Source organism: Ambystoma mexicanum, chromosome 5p, assembly GCF_040938575.1.
Source record: "Ambystoma mexicanum isolate Mex_15411 chromosome 5p, UKY_AmexF1_1, whole genome shotgun sequence".
NCBI lineage: Eukaryota > Metazoa > Chordata > Amphibia > Caudata > Ambystomatidae > Ambystoma > Ambystoma mexicanum.
This window is the reverse complement of record NC_090930.1, coordinates 203,426,945-203,449,801: the sequence shown is the minus strand read 5'-3', so window position 1 is coordinate 203,449,801 and position 22,857 is coordinate 203,426,945. Positions and strand designations below refer to the sequence as shown.

General features: G+C 45.5%; 1 protein-coding gene across 1 annotated transcript in view; it reads left to right on the top strand.

The window, feature by feature from the left end:
- Positions 1–22,857, top strand: part of COL4A5 (collagen type IV alpha 5 chain) — a 568,084-nt gene that overhangs the window by 362,207 nt on the left and 183,020 nt on the right. The window contains exons 32-33 of the mRNA XM_069612627.1: positions 3,294–3,383; positions 14,670–14,810. Coding sequence (XP_069468728.1) covers positions 3,294–3,383; positions 14,670–14,810 — 231 coding nt within the window. The remainder of the gene's footprint in view (positions 1–3,293; positions 3,384–14,669; positions 14,811–22,857) is intronic.

The following is a 22,857-nucleotide window of genomic DNA, read 5'->3' as shown; positions in this document are numbered from 1 at the left end:
TGATGAGGTCGTACATTTTGTGGGATGTTTTATGGGTGGGACCTTAGATAGAGTGTTACCCAATCAGTAGGGTGGGACATATAGATGCTATATGTAGCTTAGCAATTAGGACCAATGCGCAGTAGAGGTAGGTTTTCATAGCTCAGTGACTATGATGACATCAGGATGTCTCATTTGCATTATATAAACTGTGTTTTCTGTTCAAAAGTAGAGAAGGATTTGAGAGTGAGAGCTTTGCTGTGGTTTTTGTTTTCTCCCCAGATTTGCATACTTCCTATAAAGCTGTGTTACCTTGCATTTGACATACCACCATCTCCTCTGTGCTGTCTCTTTATTGGAAAATACCAGGTAGAGGGCTATACTGTTTTTGGGCCTCTGATTTTCACCTATATGTATGGGAGGACAGTAAGCTGGGAGGACATCCAAACTCCTCAGGGCTTTGTCCTCCAGTATGCCTGCTTAGATCCAGTTCTAACTGGAAGGCTGGCTAAGCGGAAAGGACAGCCCCAAACCCAATTTGATTGACAGCATGCATGTTGAATGGCTGGGTTACTGCATACAAGGGGAGGGTCTTCATACTGAAGCCAGAGTTGACCCCTGGAAGAACCATTCCAAAGAGTAGCAGGATGTCTACAGCTACCTCCAGAGACCACCAGAGCCCTCTGAGTGACCACAGCTGCTCCAGCCCTCTTTTCAAAGTGACAGGGAAGCTCCGATCTAAGACTGGTGGGACCAACCATTCTGAAGGTGACCTGCATTTCAAGCCATTGGACGATGAGCTGTGATTTTAATGGGCTGCAAACCGCCAATACCTTGGCACCTGTGACCAGTGTGCAGTGCATCACCTTCTGGAGAACAAATCCTCCTAAAACCTTGGTGGACTCCTTCCAGACCTCGATAGCAAAGATTTCACTCCTTGAATCCCCTCATCTGAAGGCTGGGCTGAGAGCGCAAGCTGAGTCGACCGGGCTGTAACTGTTCCTCACTTGTGCTTTGAAAAGTGTGCCAAAACTACAGATCCAAGAAGAATCCATGGCTGAGAGCCTTGCCACTTGATTGCTACTGCGAGAACCCTCCATTGTCACTTTTTCAGTCTGCCTGATCAAGAATCCGGTGACCGGGTCTGCTGCTGCTGCATCGTGGAGGCATTGTGCTACTTCTTTTTCTTCACGCCTAAAGTACTGTAAAACATTCTTGGTAGAACTTACCTAGAGTTGATTTTCTGCTCCTGTGTTGCTTGAGTTCTGATTCGCACATTTGGTAGTTTGCCCATACACATTCGACCAGGCCTAATGCCTGTGCGCATACAGGGAGCCTTCTCCGAAGACCCTGATCCTTTTTCCCAACATAGAAACTGTGCTTACTTGCTACAAGTCTTCTTCTGGAACTCTTGACTCTTTACAGCTGCTGACTTACTCATTTTGCCCCCGCCCCCAAAATGACTCAAAGACACTCATAGCCAGATAGGGATGGACTGCTAAAGACTAAAGCCTCTGTGAATTTAAATGCATGTTTTACCTGCTTTGTGTTGGTCTTGATTCATTCGTTTTTCCTGAACCATTGATTCTAAAGTATATTTACCAAGTGCTTGACTTACTTGAATTGATTCCAACTATTTTAGAAGTGTGTAACAAGTTATTTTACTTACCAGTATTATCATTTCATGATTGTACGTTGATGAATACTTTTTCTCACTTTAAGAAACTCTTTCACTTACCTACATTACAACATAAGGTTTGCCACTTAAATTGAGTTACCCTGCAAGTGTCCTACTGTATATAGGTATACATAGTTCTCTTACCTACCTTAATTGAACAGTGACCTTAACATTGCTTAGTTTGTTTAATAAATCATAATTCATTTATAACTGAAAGTGTCTAAATGTCTTCTTGACTGTGTGTGTGCACAAAGGTCTTTGTACACTACTACAATCCTTCTCGCTCTTGGACTAAGCCTGGCTGCTCAGCCACAGCTACCAAACTGTTTGGGTAGTTCAGGCGTATACTAAGAGTTGGTGCCCTGTATACTAAAAGGAGAGTCTTCTATAGTCCTACCTTAGGTTGACTTTAGTAAAACTCCCTAACAGTTATAACCAATTTTTTTAAACAGACTGTGGTAACTGGCATTTCTGAGATGACTGGGGTCTGTATGCAGCTTCTCTGAGAAACCTTGGGTTGTAGCTTTCCCCTCTGAGCAGGATGGGGAAAGAACTGGCTTCTCTGAGCAAGCTGCCTTTTGGAGACTGTCATCTCTGAGCGAGATGGATTGTTTTGACACCCTTTTCAGGCTTGTGGTGGCATCCCTTTTAGCAGGGTTGATTGTGGTGACACCCTTCGCGTTTCTGGCTGAGTTGTGGGGACACCGCTTTGGGTGCTCTGGGTTGTGGTGACAACTTCCTCTGAGTGGTTTGGGTTGTGGTGACATCTTTCTCTGAATGGGCTGGGTTGTCGTGACATGCTTCTCTGAGCAGGTTAGGTTGGTGTGCCATGCTTCTCTGAGTGGGTTGGGATGTGGTGACATCCTTCTCTGAGTGGTCTGTGTTGTGGCGACTGCCTTTTCAGTGAGCTGGGTAGTTGTGACTCCCTTCACTGCTCTAGCTGGGTAGTGGTGACTCCCTTCACTCACCTGGCTGGGTAGTGGGCACACCTTTCTCTGCTCTGGCTGGATAGTGGTCACATCCATTTTGGCTGGGTTGGGTTGTGGTGATGTCCTTCTCTGAGTGGGCTGGGCTGTGGTGAAGCTCTTCTCTTTTGTGGCTGGATAGTCGTTGCATCCCTTTTTGGTGGTCTGGGTTGCGGGGACTGCCTTCTGAATGTACTGGGATGCAGTGGCATTCTTCACTGTTGTGACTGGTTTGTTGTTACATCCCAATGGGTGGTCTGGTTTGTGGTGATGCCCGTCTCTGAGTGGGATGTGTTGTGGCGAAGCCCATCTAATTTCAGGATGGAAAGTCGCATCCGTTTTGGTTGGTCTGGTTGTGGGGACCTCCTCCTGAATGTACTGGGTTGTGGTGACACTCCTTTCTGTTGTGACTGGTTACATCCCTATTGGTGGTCTGGGTTGTAGTTGCACTGGGTTGTAGTTGCATCCCTGTATGTGGTCTGGGTCGTGGTGATCGTCTTTTTCTCAGTGGGCTGGGGTGCAAGAATCACCTTCTTTGGGCAGGCTGGAATTCTATGATCAATGCCGAACAGGTACAGGGTTTACTTAGATCTTTTCATTATTGTAGATTCAGAATAATGGTAGCTTTTTGTGCTCAGCTGAATAATCCTTGTTTCATTTCTCTCCTGCAGGTGCAAAAGGTGAAATGGGTGTGATGGGAATACCTGGACCTGTTGGACCATCTGGCCTCCCTGGGAGCCCAGGTTTTCCTGGCCCCAAAGGTAGTTAAACATTTTGATTCTGCTTTGCATGTGAATTATTCAAATGATCATTTGCATTTATTTTGTCAATTATTTAACTTTGTGTGCAGAAACTGCATCATTCTTCATGCAGCCTTGTTCAACGAAACACCTATTAGGACTTGAATGTTAGATGATTGCATTACTGGGTCAGGCTCCTATGGTCAGCTACATGTATTGCTGAAGCGCAATACATAAGGCAGCCAAGAAGGCTGCCTGGAGATGCTCACTTCATCAGCTGTTACCACCAGTTACCAGACATTTGCTCGAAAAAAATTTGTCGACCAGACAAATGGTGGAACCAATTTGGTCGAAAACCAAATGGTCGAATTTTTTTTTATTTTTATTTTCACTCCTTTTTTTGGGGGGGGGGCTTTTTTTTAAAAACGAAAACCCTAAAAATAAATATATCAATAAAAAAAAAAATTTGACCATTTGGTTTTCGACCAAATTGCGTCGACCAAATGTCATTCGACCAGTTTTAATTCGACCAAATGACTGGACACCGTTACCACCTAGTAGTGATTTTGTTTGCACTCAAAACATTATGTAACAGGAGAACAGACCACATACATACAACTTAACCATGACGCAGATTTTGGTGGCAGAGTCCTAGGTCACAGATGTATCCACTATCTGATTTCATCTTCAGTCAGATCTAGTCAACACAGGCACAGGCAAGTAGCCATGTTGAGACCTATAAAACATGCCTGTTAGGAGGGATTGTCACAACCACCGATGTATGGAGATTCTGGGAGGACAGCCTTGCACTTGAGCAAGGGTTTTTCAGGCTTGGTCTAACTATCACTGGGTAGAATAGTTTGAGCAGTAATACAGGCTTAAGAGATCAGGGGGTTGGTATGTGAGTGCAATTAACAACATTTAGAGAGTGGCAATTAATAAAGGTCCACACAGATTTATAAAACCTTCCATTTTGAGGATGCCGACGCCTGAAGGATCACGGGTTCCTGTACATCTAGAAGTGGCACAGTGTGACAGGAGCGTCCCTGTCGATGCCCTATTTTAAGAAAAGCATTTATGGAGTTGTTCAAAGTAAAGCATAGGTGTTAGGATGGATTTTCAGAATCATCACCTGTGGACAGAGTCTGAGAGGCCACCCTTTTCAGGTGAACAGGAGAAGAGTCTTCTGTCTAGCCAAACTATATCTAGGTAATGTGAGTGAGGCTTAGACCTAGGCGAATGTGAGAGTGGGGAAGGGTTCAATTAAGCACACACAGAGTACTCTTAAGTTTGGCAGGATGTGCAAAAAATACTTACTTATGTAGACCGTAGACAACGCTACGCAAATAATCGCAGTAAGTATTGTACTAAACACACTACTATTATATACACATTGCCCTTTACTTTTGAACACAGTTTGATCAATATTTGAACACTGTAATGTAGCAAAATAAGTGGAGAAAGAACAAGGTACGTAATAACCAATTTAGGCAAGTAATATGTTAGGAAGAAAGGATGTAAAACACCATACTCAACCTCAACCATATAAGTATAAACCTCTGTACTTAAAAAGGCCTTCCCTTGCTGAACGAGCTGGGACCTAGTGCCCATAGTCACATGTCCCAATAGAGCTCTTTGTAAGAGGCTGTGAGTCATTAAGGTAGTATGAACAAGTAGTGGCAGAGGCAACAGGCTGTTTGTAAGTGTTTCAAAGTTGAAGACTAATGGTAGTAAGGAGATCTTCTCCCAATCCAACCACCCTGGGGGGTGCCCATGGGCGCATACTTGGCCAAAACTCCACTGATCTTGGCCAGGCAAGGCAAGAATTGTATGCCGGTTAAACCCTGTGGAGGCTGGGTGGGGGAGGGGGGGTAGGAACAGGTATGTTTACTCACCAACTGTACTCTGATTCGGTCACAAACTACTACAGAGGGTCCTGAAATCACTGCCCTCCTGTGCTCTATGTCTTGATTCATTTCGAGAGGGTCTCGGGATCGCTGTTAGACAGGTTGTTTTGGCATCTAGTTTATGTCTGGCTATTCTGTGGATCCATTCTCGGGTGGGAAGGTTCCTGGCACTGGACTGCTGGACGACCCTGGTGAGGTGAAGAAACACACATTGTTACCGACCTCAGAGGACCCCAGATCCTGATGCCATTGGAGATCAGCTTTGTTCACTGCAAGCAAATGGCAGAATTCGACCTCTGTGGCAGAAACAAAGAAGCTGGTTCTGAGAGGCCCCTCTTTATGGGGAGCTGCAACTGCAAGGCGAGGCCTTTTGTTTCACAAGTTAAGGGCCTGCTGAGTCGCAGGTTCGAACTCGTGTCAGAGACCAATCAGCGAGGTAGTCCACAGGAAAGCTGGTCAGCCCACATAATTGTTTCGGGACACCTATCGAGGCTTTCAAGGGAAGGATCCTCAAGCAGAGGGTCAAGACTGGTTGGTCCCACTGGTTCAGGGGTTGAAACAGTGATGACGGCATTCTGGAAATTAACAAAGGAGCAGGGCTTTGCCGGGATGGTTGAAGAAGCCAATACTGGAAGGCTGCAACAATGAGTTCTGGTTCTTCAGCAAGATGCTCCTCTTCGTAGGGGTTTTGGCTTCAATGACAGTCTGATAAATGGCTGCAAGTGTCCTCCTTTTGTCCAAGATTCGGCTGGAGTTGCCCCCTAGCCGAACAATGCTAAGCATATGCACCATTAAAACTTGCAGTTGCTGTCCAATCATGAACAGCCTGTGGCCACTGTAAGACTTCATAAAACTATCCCAATGGTTTGTAGATCACCAACTTTTAGTATCAGTCTGTACTACACATGGAACCTTGGTGGAGTGGCAGAGCAGTCAGGCTTATCATAAGAGGAAGGGGTGAGCTGTAGGTAAGTACACTAAACCTAGTTAGCCATGCAATTCAAAGAAACACTTACACGTAAATGTATATTAAAATATAGATTAATTATATTTACACAAGGAATGTCTTTAAATACTTAGTACATTGAACCAAAACACATATAAATACTTTTAGATACTTTCCAAAGGCCATTGCTTAGTTTGTAGTTGCTTGCAGTTACAATTGTTACAGCGTTTGACACTTATGACAATTCTACCATATTATCGATTCTACCGCACGCTCGTGTAAGACAGAAGAAACACAGTAATCACATTTAGTTAGCAAAACCACATACGAAATTGTCATTTTGGAAGGAAAACAGTTGGTTAGGTAAATACTAGCATAGCTTAAGGTTCTAGAGGCAGTTTCTTTGCAGAGCAAGGCCTTTAAAGTCCAAAACGCAACCCTAGCTAGAAGGCAGTTCGGAGAGGTTCAAAGTCTTGTAAATCAGCAGAATAATGAAAACTTCTGTGGATATTTTCTAGTCTCTAGTCTTAACAATGCAAGAGCATCAAACCAACACTGGAGGCCCAACTAAAGGACTTGCTAAAGGGACACAAGCAGCAGATTGGATTGGAGGTAAGAGGGGGGTCACCCTGTACACCTCTATGTGCACTCCAACGCTCTGGAGCAACTTCTCTGATTAAGGTAAGCAATACCTTTCTCTGCACAGTACCTTAGGTTTGAAGAAATGTTCGTGTCTGGATTCTCCTCAATGTGGCAGTGCTGTGCCCGCCCTCCAGATGCCTTGGTCTGGTGATGAAAGGCAGGACAATGGACAGGATCTCACAGCAGCAGTCTTAAGGGAGGACCTCTGGCATGGATTTCTTCAGCTCTTCTGTTCAGTCTGCCATTTTGGCACCTTTTCTGCAACACCAACAAATGATACGATTTGCCGGCTCAACTGTCTTAGATTCCTGGAGTCCAGCACTATGCTGAGAGGACTTGGACAAGTTGAATTGAGTCTCTGTAGGTTCACCTGGAGCTCAGCAGAGACGTGGATGGAGTCGACCTTTCAGAGACGATGCACTTCAGTTGGGTTAGGGGTCTCCTGGTATTAGGCAAGATTGTATGCAGTTCCCTGTGGGAGACTGCACCAGCATTGTCCTCTTGGCAATAGTTAGCCCAATCTTTGTTATAAGCATGTACTACACAAGTTGGTGGAGTGACTGAGCAGCCAGGCTTATCTCAAGAGGGGTCAATGTGAGCTGTAGGATTGTAACACAGAGTTTCACAGTGACAAGTATCCAAATAAACTCTTACACTCAGGCTTCTTGATTAAACAATTATTTATTAATTTAACAGTCATTTGAATAAGCCTTCTTTAGAAGGGAGCAATATATGTAACACAAAATATACTTCAAAAATACACACTTTCGGTTTCAATAAATCAATAGATACCCATTTGGGATGGCACACAGACACTTCCTACACCCCGAGGCGACTTAAATAACTAGGACACTGTGGACATTGATATATCTTCAGATCAGCAGCACTTTGCGGTTTCAGTTTCTTGCAAATAACACCACCGCGGATATCAACAATGCCTGACGCTGTGGGCGTATCAACAGGGTTTTCCGTTATGTTGTCCACCCCACTCGAACCCTGAGAGTCTTCAAATTCCCCTTCCTCCTCACCTGATGATGATGATGATGATAAGTGCAACTTCTTTCCGCGGGATCGACGAGTAAAAGTCCTCCTCTCCTTGTGAAGATAGGGTCGGCCTCGGGAGGAAGCCACCGCGACCCTTTGGGAACAAATCAGTGGTGACTCCCCCCCGCGACAGACAAGTGAGGCAAGGGGAAAAGCCTTACAGCACAAAAACCCCTTCGGAGTGTAGATATCCGATGCAGCGGATCCAAGACCAGCTGGAATATGGGATTCCGGCAATCCGGCAGGTAAGGGCTCAGCAAAGGTGAGTTGAGAGAACGGCACTGAATGGAATCAAAAAGGGGTGGGGGGGCAGAGAGAGAGAGAACTCAAAAGAGGCAAGGCAGGAGAAGTGAAGGGATGCGAGCAATCCAAGCACCCAAGTGAAATAACGGGGCGCAGGCAAGCGAGGGAAGAGAAGACAGCGGAAGGAGAGAGGTATGCAGGGGAAAATAGGACAGGAGCGGAACACCGCCAGGCGAGAGAACTGAGGAGCGCTAGCAACGAAGAGGATTCACAAGTTGCAACGCGACGAGCCGCCAAGCGTAAACAAGGAAATACACTTGCCGGCGGCCATGATGGAAAGGACTAGACCGCTAACAGCGCTTGGGAGCACAACATGGCGGCACAGTCGGACGGCTGCCATGTTTCCACCTCTTCCATAAACACCAGGAACCTGCGGTTGTGACAGTATGCCCCCCTCGAAGTCGGGTTCCCCGCGGCTTGCTGGGATGTAATCTGTGAAACTGACGTAGCAAACGGGGAGCATGCACATGGGTCCGAGGTTCCCAGGTATCCTCAGATGAAGGATAGCCTTTCCAATGAATAAGATATTCAAGGCGACCTCTGTGGTAACGAGAATCCCGGATGTGGGAGACCTCGTATTCCTCAGAGGTGGAAGCAGGCAAAGTGTGGAGTTTGGGGGTATTCTGTTTTCTGTTCCCTGATACGAAGGGACGTAATTGAGAGGTATGAAAGGTCGGATGAATGCGACTAAGATTCTTAGGCAGTCTGAGGCGATAAGCTACTGGATTGATCCTGGATAGGACTTCGAAGGGACCAATGAATCGGGGAGATAGCTTAGAAGGACGTACCCAGCGGGGTAAAAACTTGGTGGATAGCATGACCTTGGAACCTCTGTTCCAATCTGGTACAGGTCTCCGGTGTTTATCAGCTTGTAGTTTGTTACAGGTGTTGGCCTATAGAAGACTTTGGTTGGCGGTGTTATGGGCTTCCTTTAATCTAGAGAGAGAGGTTTCTAAGGATGGTATGGGAGTCTCAGTCCAGAAGGTGGGTACTATAGATTTAGGATGGTACCCATACATACAAAAGAAAGGGCTGATCCCAAGTGCGCTGTGTACAGAATTGTTATAAGCGAACTCAGCTGTTGGTAAGAGGGAAACCCAGTTATCCTGTTGTTGGTTAATAAAACACCTCAAATACTGCTCGAGGGTCCCGTTTAGCCTTTCCGTCTTCCCGTTAGTCTGTGGGTGGAACAGAGCCCTTTCGATACCCAGCAGTTTGCACAAGGCAGTCCAGAATTTTGAGGTGTATTGGCTCCCACGGTCAGACACGATCTTTTTGGGGAGACCATGCAACCTGAAGATATCTTTCATGAAGACTTCCGCCATAAGGGAGGCCGAAGGTATCCTGGGTAAGGGGGAAAAATGAGCCAACTTCGAGAAGGAGTCCACAGTTACCATGATACAGGTACAGCCCTGGGAAACCGGTAGATCTACGATGAAATCTGTAGACATGTGCTTCCAGGGGCCTGAGGGAATCGAGTCTTGTTGAAGCAGGCCAAGAGGACTTCGAGTGGAATGTTTATTTTGCATACAGGTCAGACAGGTCTGGATGTATGCCTGTGTATCGGCTCGCATACCGGGCCAGTAAAAGGATCTCTGCAGTAATTCCAAAGTCCCTCGTAAGCCTCTATGCCCAGCCACCTTCGAGTCTTGACACCACTGGAGAGCTTGTATTCTGAGGTCCTGTGAAGGGAGGATGAGCCTCCCTCGAGTGAAGTACAGACCGTCCCTCCGATCCACCGGAGTCCTCCCCACTTGCAAGAGCGTTTCTTCTGGGGAAAGAGATCTTTCCCTCACTTCTTCCAAGAAAGACGATACAGCGGAAATGATCTTGATATGAGGAAACATGAGCTCTTTCTCGTATCCCAGAGAGGTCTCATCTCTGCGAGATAAGGCGTCAGCAACCTGGTTTTGGGTACCAGGTATGTATGTGATGAGAAAATGGAACTGTGCAAAGAAATGCGCCCATCGGGCTTGTCTGGTGTTATAACACTCTTGTTGACGTAGGATCTGTAGGTTCTTGTGATCAGTATGTATCAGGAACGGGTGTACGCTTCCTTGGAGAAGATGCCTCCATTCTAGACAAGCCAGTTTCATAGCTAAGAGCTCCTTTTCTATGACGGAGTAGTTCAGCTGACTAGGGTTCAGAGTCATGGAGAAATAGGCGATGGGATGTTCTTGGCCCTGATATGATTGTAGGAGAACGGCGCCAACCGCCCCTGCGGAGGCGTCGGTCTCAAGAATAAAGGGTAGCAGTTGGTCCGGCTGTCTCAGAATAGGGGCAGAACAGAACATTCTTTTCAGGCAGACGAAACTCTCCTCGGCTTCCTTGGACCAGCGAAAAGGCATGGAGGCTTTCTTTAGTAAGGAGGTGATAGGCAGAGTGAGTCTGGAAAATTCAGGAATAAACTTCCGTAAAAGTTGGCCAGTCCCAGAAATCTTTGAATCTCCTTGACCGACGAAGGGGAGGGCCAGCCTAGAATAGCTTCGACCTTCTTGGGATCCATGGTGATCCCCTCGCTGGACAAAATAAACCCCAGATAGGAGACAGAGGATTTGGCGAAAGCACACTTTTCCGGCTTGACCAATAAATGATGTCGCTGCAGCCTGTGTAATACTTCCTTCACATGACGAGTATGCTCTTCGGGCTGATGGGAGTAAACCAGAATATCGTCCAAGTAGACAACGGTGTTTTGGCCCAAGAGATCAGAAAATATACGGTCCATAAACCTTTGAAAGATTGAGGGAGCGTTGACCAGTCCGAACGGCATAACCTGATATTCGAACAGCCCATAGGGAGTGCGGAAAGCCGTCTTCCATTCGTCAGCGGTCCTGATGCGGAGCAAATGGTAAGCATTACATAGGTCGAGTTTGGAAAAAACTACTGAGCCTTGGACGGTCTCCAGGATCTCCGAGATGATGGGCATAGGGTACCGGTCCTTGATGGTAAGTTGGTTAAGGCCTCGGTAATTGATACAAGGTCTTAGGTCCTTGGAGTCTCTCTTGGGAATGAAGAATAGAGATGCTCCTGCTGGTGATCTGGAAGGTCGGATAAGTCCGTTGGCTAAGTTGTCATCTAAATAGCGTCTAAGGACTTCCTTTTCCGACAAGGAAAGGGGATACATCCTACAAAACGGAACCAGAGCCTGAGGGACTAAGTCTATCGTACAGTCCTCAGGTCGATGAGGAGGAAGTTCCATGGGTTGTTGATCTTGGAACACTGTAGCGTACTCCTGAAGACAGCTTGGGATACAATGGATCATGCTCCTCTCAGGGGCACATCCCATCTTGACGCTTTCGAACAAGGGTCCTGGAAGACACTTCTCCTGGCAGTAAGCAGAATGAAAACTTAGAAGATTTGCCGACCAATCTATGGTAGGGTTGTGTCGTCGGAGCCAACCAATCCCCAAAATGGCTGGGAAATGAGCTGCGCGAATGATATCGAAGCTCAGTACTTCAGTATGTTGTTGAATGGATACCCGTACCTCCTCTGTGGTGTGGGTAATGAGGCCCAGAGCACAGAGGGGTAACATCTACTCCCTCTACCTTCTGGTCTTCCTTCTTGGCTATCCTGCGAAGGCCTACCTTGTCGGCCCATAGGGTGTCCAGGAAGTACCCGGCTGCTCCACAATCCAGCACGGCCAGAGTCTCCATTTCCTTTCCTCTGAACTGAAGCTGGACGGATACCACCATGAGACGTTGGTCTTCCGAGGGTTGGGCAGAAGTAACTGAAAGAGTGACATAGGAACTGGGAAAAGCCCCTCGGTAGTCCGTCCTGCCAACTACCGAGGGCGTTCGTTTCCCAGACATCTGGGGGGTACATCTGGGCAGTCTCTCAAGAGGTGTGTGGAGGAGCCACAGTATAGACAAAGGCTGCCCTCCCTTCTCCTCTTCTTCTCTTCTGCTGTCAAGGGCGCGCTGGTTGCTCCTATTTGCATAGGTTCTTCCCGGGTGGATGGATGAGCGGCAGGTGAGGAGGTCGATGGGTGAGTCTCGGGGTAAGAGCTGGAGTTACGGGTCTTTCTCTTTTCATTCCTCCGTTCAGTCAACCGAAAATCTATCCGTACAACAGCCTTTATGAGATCTGAGTTCCCAAATGGTTGGGAACAACATTAAACCCACCTCCAGGACTATAATTCTAGGTGACCTAAGTCTAGGTCTTTATGACCCCGACCCCACCGACAACTCCGCCGTCCTCTCCAATCTTTGCTTACACATAGGGTCTCTACCCCCAACACACCCTAAAGGCAGATTCCTGGACTGGATAGTGGACCTGAATAATGAAATCACTATCACCTCCATACTACCCTGCCCTGGTTTGACCACTGCATCATGTCCTTCTCCTTCCAGCCACTGAAACTACTTCCACCTGCCCCTCCTAACCTGCCATAACACTGCATCCGCAAATGAACTAAAGAATCAATCTCTCCTCACGCCACTCCTGCCGGAGAACCTTGACACAACAGACCCAGATACCCTAGCTCACATCTATTCCGACACCATAACCAATGCCGTTAACATGGCAGCTCCCCTACTGCCCAAGCCAAACCTGTCGGTGAACTCAACCCATGGTTTACCCCAGACCTACATGCCCTGCGCTAAAAAAAAAAAAGACAGGCAGAAACCATCTGGAGAAAGAACCCATCTGATACACTGAAAGCCTCTTTCAGTACTAAAACAGGCCATCACCCAGCCAAAGCGACTGCCTACAGCACTAGAATCTCTATTGCCAGCTGAAATGCCCAAGAAGGTTTTAGAATCCTCAGAGTATTAGAAACACCGTCCACACCCCCTCTTCCATCACCAAAGAGGAGTCCTGGGTAACTAACATCCAAAGAGCTATGAGCACCAAAATCTCTACCCTCAACAGAAAATAAAGACTAAACAAACCCTATTCACTTCCTCCCCCCGGATTACCCACCTCCAAAATATTACCCCCCTCCAAAATCCTACTTTCACCGCCCTTTCACTTTAGGGAAGTGTCAGAAGAAGAAGCACCCAATATACTTGGCAAATTGATACCCTCTAAATGCAAAGGACGCATATGCTCCCAAACATCATCAAAGATTGCTTGGAAACCCTGGTCACATTCATCACCAAATTCATAAATGCCTCCTTTATATGCAAAGTCCCAACTAACCTAAAAGAATTGTGGAATCGCCCACCTACTAAAAAAGCCTTTGCTTGACCCCTTTGCTCCCAACAGCTACCGCCCCATCACCACGGTCCCCTTCCTTCTCAAGATCCTGGACAGGGCAGCCAATGGACAAATCCAAGCCTTCCTAGAATCCAACCACATTTTAGGAATGCACCAATCAGTCTTCCAGCCAGGACATGGAGCTGAATCTGCACTGCTGGAACTGAAAAACCAGCTCAATGCCTTCAGATATGAAAGCAAGGCAGCCCTGCTACTCCTCCTGGATTTGTCCACCACCTTTGACCTGGTGGACCATAACACCCTTTGCCAACACCTCATGACAGCCGCTAACTTCTCCCAAGAGGCCACAACCTGGGTAGCCTCCTTCCTGGAATAAAGAACCATGAGAGTCTTCTCTGACATTGCCAGGTCCCACCCCCATTTCATGTGGTGTCACACAAGGATCCTGCATCTTCTCCCTCTACAACATGCTAAAAAACAAACCGCAAAATGTTGTAGGGTCCATAGAATATGGAGGGAAAGTTGCCTAAAAGAGAAATCTTTCCTAACAGCCCCATACATCATAGGGATTGGATTTATAAAGTAAGGGCATCATTCTAGTGAACTGGTTTCATTCTAGCTCATTAGTGTTCTTTTGTGTTGGGTTAGTTCCAATATACATTCCTGTAAACCTAAAAGTGACTGTATATATGTTTTATAGTTGAGTGTTGTTTGATATTGCTGTTTCATTTCTTAGTGTGTTTTATGGTCGTCCAATAAATAGAGTATTATTGTTCTTACCTGTCTAATTTGACTTATTGTATGCTTCACTGTTTGGAGGACTCATTGTGGACCCCTGGCACCACTCACTTTCTCCTAAAACTAAGCCTTGACCACTTTCCATGCTTGCCTTGGTTGAATTAGGCTAATGTCTCTGAGTATCCCTGTTCTCCAGAATTAGGGCGGCCTTCTATAATCTGTCCACCAAGCCATATTTTTGAAATCCATTTTAACGCAGGCAGGCATGAGCTGTGTGCTAGAAACCCTTGTGCCAGCTGGTGCAAGCATATGCACCATTTTCTGTAGATTAGGAAGCAGCTGAGCCACAACATCTGTATGAGGTGTTGCCAACAGTTATTTACATAACAGCAGTAAGCCTATTTGTAACCTATGGAGTTAAAAATTGCATTTTATTTTAGACTATTGGCACCGTAGCAGTATTTTACTTTCATTCGATTTTTATTTTAGCATGGATTTTGAAGACCTTTTCAAATGCTGTGTCTTATCTGATTTTTTTATTTGTTTCGTATTTCCTTTTAAATATTTTAGGCAATGATGGTTTCCCTGGGCAACCTGGACTCCCTGGCAGTCCTGGTGAAAATGGTTTCAAAGGGGAACCGGGTCTGCAAGGCCCCCCTGGAATCGGATCAGTAAGCTCAAAAGGAGAGAAGGGTGATCCCGGCGCAGCTGGTAAGAACCCATAAATAATGCTCATTTTCTATAACTTGTATTTTGTTTTTCGAAACTCAGAAATCGCCCGTACCGCAATATATGCCTGGATAAATATGCAATAACCAAGTGAACAATAGTTTAAAATATGCAGCTATAAAATCACCTTTTTAACAAAAATAAGTAAAATTTGACATACAGTACTGGGTTGAAATAGCTTCCCATTACTTTACTTTATTTATTTGTGAGGCGCTACCAAGGTGGCCCGTAGGCATACGGGCGCCGTGAACAAGAGTCCCCCGGAGGTAGTTACGGACACTGCAAACAAAGACATGGGGCCTAGAAGGTGCTGGTTATACTGCCAAAGAAGATATCTAAATAGGTGGGTTTTAAGATTTTTCTTAAAACTGTCCAGGGACATGCATCTTTTGAGCTTAGGGGGCATAGCATTTCAGCTCCTGGGTGCTGCCACCCAGAAAGCGCTCTTTTTAACCATAGCCAAATTAGCTCTTGGTACTTCTAAGAGTTTTTGATAATTTGATATAAGAGTCTGAGTTTCCTTTTTTTGTTGAGTCTAACCGCCATATAGGCCGGGTAATGTCCTACCAGACATTTATGCGTAATGGTGCGTAGCCGAAACTCAATTCTTGCCTCCATGGGGAGCCAATGGAGGCGCCTCCGAATGTTGTATTCATGCTCACATTTCCTCAGCCCCATGATGGCTCTGATGGTGCTGCTGCTACTACCTGTAATCTTGCCAGTTCTCCCTTCCCAATCCCCACCAGCATGCTGCTGCAATAGTCTATTTTAGATCCAATAATTGCTCGGGCCACTGTCTACCCACTTTTTTGTGACACAAATGGGCGTATATGGGAAAGAAGTCTGAAGTCTGACAATATGTCGATGACGGAATCAGACTACTCACTTGAGAATTCATGCAAAAGGTTTTATCAAATAAGACCTCCAGTGTGTTTATATTATCTTTAGTTGGTATTTCATGATCTGTAATTAGGAAGCTTGTATATTCTCCACTCAATTTATTCAGCCTAGGCCTTGAGCCTATGATCATCAATTCAGTTTTGTCATGGTTCAGCGCCAGCCCACTCATACACATCCAATCCTGAATGAGGTCATAGATCTCTTTAACCAGTTTGGCATCTTCCTCGTAGTTTCTTTTCAGAGGAATCATACATTGGGTGTCTTCCGTGTAATTTGAGAAGCAGATCTTCTTCTCCTCTAGCAGCTGAAATAGTGGCGTGGTAAAGATAATATAAGACTGGAGAAAAACAGGCACCCTGAGGGATCCCGTCTCTAAGAGGGACTGGCTGTTCCTCTGCCATGTTACTACACACCCTCATGGTTCTGTTTCCCAAAAATGTATTTATTTACATTTATAAAGCGCTCACACAGCCCGCAGGCATCGAGGCGCTGTTACAGGAATTGTTAGTTTTTCTTAGTTGTGCAATTGTGTTTTTTCTTCTTTGTCTTAGTTACGTATTTATAACGCGCTTAAACACTCAGAGGTTTTTAAGCGCGGACCCGGGGATCGAACCTGTTGTTGCTTTGTGTCGTCTTGCTTCCAAGGCGCGCACGCTGCCGCTGTGCTATCCTCCCGGGAAAAATGATTGCACCCAGGACACAACTTGATCACTGAAGTTGGCCACTTCTTCTTGCAATCTGTTTAAAAGTAGTGGGTGATCCACTAAATCAAACGCGCCAGACAGATACAAGGCCATCAACATCATAGTTTGTGTTAGGCAGAATTACATGCAGTACCCTCTGGGACCACCACACACAAGTAGGACTACAGGTGTAATCAAGACCACACAGTTTGTTGGTAGCGAGCTGAGCATCCAGGCTTATCACAAGAGTGAATGTGAGCAGTACAACTAGTTACACAGAGGACTTTCAGTCACAGTGGTTCAAGTACACACTTGTACTGAACGTTTCTTGGTACAAACATGTATTCATTTATTACACAATCATTTAGAAAACATTTCATTATAAGAAGACAACTTAATATTATATACCAATACAGTTCAATACAAAACTCTAAGCTTTTGAGACAGTTTGAGCTCCCCTGAAATAGAAGCCAAATGGCAGTTCAGTTATTTAGCAGTGAGCAAAAAGGACACAAGTAAGTAAATTAGATTACATATACTTTCTAGGTACTGCTAATAGTTTCAGTTCACCAGAAGAGTTAAATTCAAGTCAATAGGCCAGGCCAAAGTCAATGGGCTAGTGGTCTCGATAGGAAAGAGCAGTTCTGGTATCAAACGGTAAAGTCTTTGCGAAAGTTCTCAGAAGTAGTTTAGGCGAAAAAGAATCATTTGTGGAGTCACAAGCTGATTAGGCCTGCAAGTTGGGAAAGTTTCACAACCTTTGTCTGCGAGAGTGGCGTTCTCTCAATCCGGTTGGTGCAGTACCTTTTTGTGAAGAAACAAATGCTGCTGAAGTCGTGGTTCCTGGCAGGTCCTGCAGATCTCTCTGTTCCTGATCCTCAGTCGTGGGGACAAGAGGGAGGACGTCAGGGGACTCCTGCACTGCACAGGATCGTTGAAGAAAGCAAACAAAATGGAGTCACTTCAGTTCCAGTAGCTGTAGAATCAAGAACACAAGCTGGTATCCCTCTACCTGGTTAATCCTAACCAGCCTTGAGCATGGTATCCAGATGTCTTGTGAGTTGATTGGTCCTACCGACTAAAAAGAAGAAGCCGTCCTTGAAGGAGCTTCTCTGTCGCTTGGAGTTTGGCAATTCGGACCTGCAGCAGGGCTTCCCCGGGCAAACCAATGGTCCAGGAGTTGCAGCAGCCGTCCTCTTCCAGCTCGTCTTCGGTTCTTTCGTTTCAGTAGTCGACTCTGCCTTCCAGGCCTGGAGACTCGCTTTTTAAACAGTTTTCTCCCATTCATTCCAGCCTAGCTGGCACTCACCCAGCACGGTGCCTGCCCTTGCTGGACAGTCAGCCAGCCAATCTCGCCAGAGTGCATTTGGGTCTCCTAGGAGACTAAGCACAGGGAGTTTCGGGCACCTCCCTACTTCCTGCCCACCCCAGACACTCAGATGTCAGAGGCGGTCTTCAGTTCTGAAGCCCGCCAAAGGCACACAAACAAAGGGACCAAACCTGGTTTGGCACGCAGAGACAAACACTAGCAGGACCTTTCCAAAAAGAAATGGGGAAAAAAGAAGACCAGGACCTGTTTAAACAAAGGGGCTTAAGGCACCATCTTGAAAACATGGCTCTGTGATTTTTAGTTACCGGTGTTCGCGGTCGGGAAAAATCATCGAAGTTCGTTGTAAAAACCACTGCTACCAGCCTTATCAATAGGAAAGGGTAGCATTTGACTGCTACATGAGTATTTAGACACAGGGGATACTATGTAACCCCTCCAGCACTCCATTGTAAGATGGGGTGTGGTGGGTCTATACATTTGGAAAGACTAGTAAAGTCAATTTCACTTTACATTCTCTGGGAAACAGTAGTTTATCCCAGAGAAGGTATTTAAACCTTTGGGAAGTCTAAAAGACATCCCTGTGTCACTGCACTGAGGGTGCTGTGCGGCACAAATAAAAAAGATGATGCCTATGGAGTTGGTTAAAACGCCAAAACTAAAGAAAATAAACACAGAAAACAAACAGAATTAAAAAGTACAGAGTCCCAAAGTTCAGCAAAAGAGCTGGGGTTCTCTAAGGTAGAGAGGAATTGGCACATTTTAAGAATTCTCCCCAACAGTTTGGCATTCGTTTATCTTTATCAGCATATTGGACATCCAGCAGCGTTGATTCTGTACTGAAACTTGGCCGAAAGCCTGACTGACAATTGTTCAGACTAATATGGCTCTTTAAATGTTCCAGTACTTGTTCTTAGTCCTTCCTATCCAGTATTTTTAGATGGAAAGGGGAGTTGGTTATGGGCCTGTAATTTGTAGGGATCATGGGATCAAGACCTTGCTTTTTAAGAAGAGGGCTGACCCAAGCTCCCTTCAATTGTGTAGGAACATAGCCTTCCTTCAAGGAGGCATGAACAATTTTGATAGTAATACTGATCAATAATTCAGAACATGTCTTAATGGCTGTAGCTTGGAAGATATCCCCTTTACACGAAGACAGATTACGTTTGAGCAAGATAGTTCTTAATTCATCCTCCAAAATGCTCCTAAAACTAAACACTGGGACCCCTGTGTGATCATTGATCTTGCATTCTCCCTTTACCCCACTCTCATTAGAGACAGTAGTCCGTGCTTTCAGGACTTTAGCTTTCTGAATGGTGGTTTTGATTTTTTCAACTTTATCCACCATGGCCTCCTGGATGCGAACACACCATTCAGTATCTTTGTAGATATTTTCCTGCAGAGTGTTCGGCGGCTTCTCTAATTCCTTCAAGATTTTGCAGATTTCCTTGGACTCATGCTGTGCCTTAGCAATCCGTAGGTCATTTATATCTTTCTTAGATCAAATTACAGCGTCTTTATATTTCTTCGCTGGTGCTGTATAACTAAGGTTATCACGACCGCCCTTGGAGGATTTCCAATGGTAGAAATCTTACCTTTTGTATACTCTTAATTCTTTGAGTTGTTCTGAGAACCAGGGATTATGAGTGTAGCGTTTAACCTTCCTGAGCTTTAGCGTCACCAGAGTGTTAGTTGCGTTTTCTCAAGCATCCAAGAGTGCATTCGTCATACCTTCTACCGAATGCAAGAGTGAATTATTAATTGTCACGGGAGAAATCCACTCCTGGACTATCTCGGGATTCAGCCTCTTCAAATTTCTCGAGATACACCAGTTTTGTTTTATTATCCTATTTTTAATTTTAAATTCCTGTGCAATATCAAACTCGATGAAAAAGTGATCCGATCAGGGACAAGGAGAAATGTTAGGTTTGCTCAAAAGGACGTTGATGGAGGCAAACCCAATCCAACAGATTGCCCTTAACATGAGTGGGTTCATCAATATGTTGTATATAGCCCATGCTTGCCATGAACCTTTCTAATTCCAGAGCTGCCACGTCATTATTATCCGCATTCCACAGATTGAGATCGCGGTTAGGTAAGAATTGGTGTAGTAACACTGTGTGAGGCTACACAGCACTTATCTGCTTGGTATTAGGTAACCCATCTATTGGTATGGGCCTTTACTACACAAGTTGGTAGTATGACTGAGCAGCCAGGCTGATCTCAAGAGGGGTACATGTGAGCTGTAGAGCTGTAGCAATTAAATTCGCAAATACAAGTAGCCAAGTAACACTTGCACTCAAGGGTTCAGTTATAAATAATTATTTATTTATTTAACATCAGTTTTTAATAAGCATTCTTTAAAAAGGGCAAGATATGTAACAATCAAATATACTTTAAAATATTTTTCCTGAATCAGCACACGTTTAGTGGATACTCTTTAGAGATGCTTTTTACACACTTCCTACACCCTGAGGTGACCTAATTCACAAGGACAGTAATGGCATTTACATATCACTAGTTACACTTTGCAGATTCTGAGGTTGCATAAAGGAAAGGTTAAAGGAAGGAAAAATGTTAAACAGGTTCTCAGTGCATGTGAGTATACTTAAATCTTCCAATGAAGTCTAGACAATCCTTTCCCGGCAATAACAGTCTAAAACAGTTTACCACCTATGAGGGAAAGAAATATCAAAGTCAATAGACTAGAAGAGTCTGCAGGGAGCCAGGACAGCCAAAGTCAATAGGGGCAGAGTCACCTCTTAGATAATAAAAGTCTTGCACAAAGTTAGAGTAACTAGTTAGTGTAACAGGAACATCGAGAGAGAGAGAGAGAGAGAGAGAAAAAGAGAGAAAGAGAGAGAGAGAGAGAGAGATCTACCGCCCCCCCCCACTCTCAGCCTGTAGAAGCATCTGACCCTCAGAGAGATGGAGGTGGATGAGCGGAAGGCTCGAGAAGGAAAGTGCTTAGGAAGAGAGAGTTGGATGTAGTGTGGTCCCGGGCCCCAGAAAGCCTTGTGGACAATGCAGTTGGTCATGAACTTGCTCCTTGCAGTCACCGGGAGCCAGTGGAGAGATTTCAGGGCTGGAGAGATACGATCCCTGAGCCTGAGGCCAAGAACAAGTCTCCCAGTCCTGTTCTGGATTAGTTGTAGAGGGCGAAGAGTAGAGGCAGGCAGATTTAGAAAGAAGCTGTTGCAGTAGTCCAGCCTAGAGAGAACCAGGGCTATGGAGACAGTGAGCTTCTGGGGGAAAGTGAGAAAAGGAAGAATACCTCTGAGGAGGTGCAGCTGCTAGTGGGACTTCTTAGAGACGTTGGTGATGTGAGAAGAGAAGGATAGGAATCCAACAGCCTTCAGGTTGACGCACAAGAACCATTTGATAATGAGCTAGTTCATTAGCTAGTTTATTTTGAAACAAAAACTCAAAAAATATTCCTGGCCACCAAGCTGAGCAAAGGGCTCATGGCCCAGATTTACATTAAAATATGCAACTTTGATCTTTCGCTATCCAATATTCTGAATAATCTTTTGTGAACGTTCTACAGGATGTGTGTAAGAAACGCTGCACGCCACCCAATATGCATGCAGCATCAGGAGGTCACACACAGGATGGAGGGATCCAGGCACAGAGGTAGAGATATGCTAGAACTATCCAGCCACTTCCAAACCTCGATCAGCAGAAGACGCCATATAAGGTCATCCCATATAAGGTCCTGTACTTGCCCAGGAAAGCTGCTGCTTTCATGGGCTGGTAATGCCTTTGTGTGTTCACTTGTCCTAGTGAAGCTTCTTCAGCCTGGGCTGGAAGGATGCCTGCCGTGATCAGTGTGTGTTGGCCGTTGCTGGATCTCGCCTCCCCCCCCCTCCTGTGAAGTGTCCTAAAGAGGCAGGCATTGGCGCATCTTCCATTTCTTCATCTCCAGGGGTTGCACCTGGCATCTGTCTCTGATCAGAAGAATCCTTACCCCTGCATCTCCTGAACACCTCTCACTGTAATCAATGTCAGTAGATCCAAACTGCAGCAATCTCCTCCATTCACCCAGTCGACCCATCAAGTAATCTGGGTAAATCTAAGTCATGCATCGGTCCTCCCCGTCCTCCATAGGATGACATTGGGAATAGGTCCCTTTGTTTCCAAAACCTTCCATTCCACTGCCTTTTGGTCGTCAAACTTGGGTAGTATTTTCTGAAAGATAAGACCACAATTACTTACCTTAGTACCATTGTTGATTATCTTTTTTGAAACAAGCACAGACACAAGTTAATTCTCACATACCTACAAATACTAATCCTGGTATGAAACATTGTGGCTCCTGTGATGTTTAGGCCACAAAGCCCCATTCTTCTTAGGGATTGGACTGCCTAAGCTACTGATTTGGTTCTATCATATACTGCATTATTTACTTAAGTCCTGTTTTGTTGGAGTCATTTGAATGTATTTTATGAACCTATGGTGAATCTATGTATGTTTATTTTTGAATATTGCGCGTTAATATAACCTGCTCGCTTTTCAGGGTGTGTGGAAGGGCTAGAATACATTACTGAATTTTTAGACTTGCCAGTCTAAATTGAGTTATTGAGTATTATATTGTGTGGAATCATTGAGGGCCTCAGACCCCACTCACTTTCCTGAGAATATCTTTAAAGCTCTCCATGCTTACCTTCAGTGGGCTTGGCTAACCTCTCAGAGATCCTCGGTTCACTATAACTAGCATGGCCTCCAGAAATCTGTCGAGGAAGAGGGATTGTCAGAAACTCTCTACTCCTAGGAGCCCCTTGCACTGTCAAGCTTGCTTGCAGAAGAGGCTGTCTCTAATGTTGGGATTAGTACGGGTCAACAAGTGAAACCATTACTTAAAGGTTTATGGAGAAAGGCCTGCTTCCAGTTAGAGGGAGAGCCTCCTGTGAAAGGAAGCTTCCAAAAGGAAGGTGGGTTACTAGTGTGTAAACCCAGAGAGGCCACGATTGGAGACCCTAAGAGGTTGGTCATTCCTCAAGGTATGTGGCCTTTCCTCCTGCAGATGGTGCATGATGTTCCCCTTGTAGTTCATCTTGGCATCATGTTAACTCAAGAGGGGTCCCCCAGGCAATCCTGCTGGCCCAAGATTGGGGTCCCA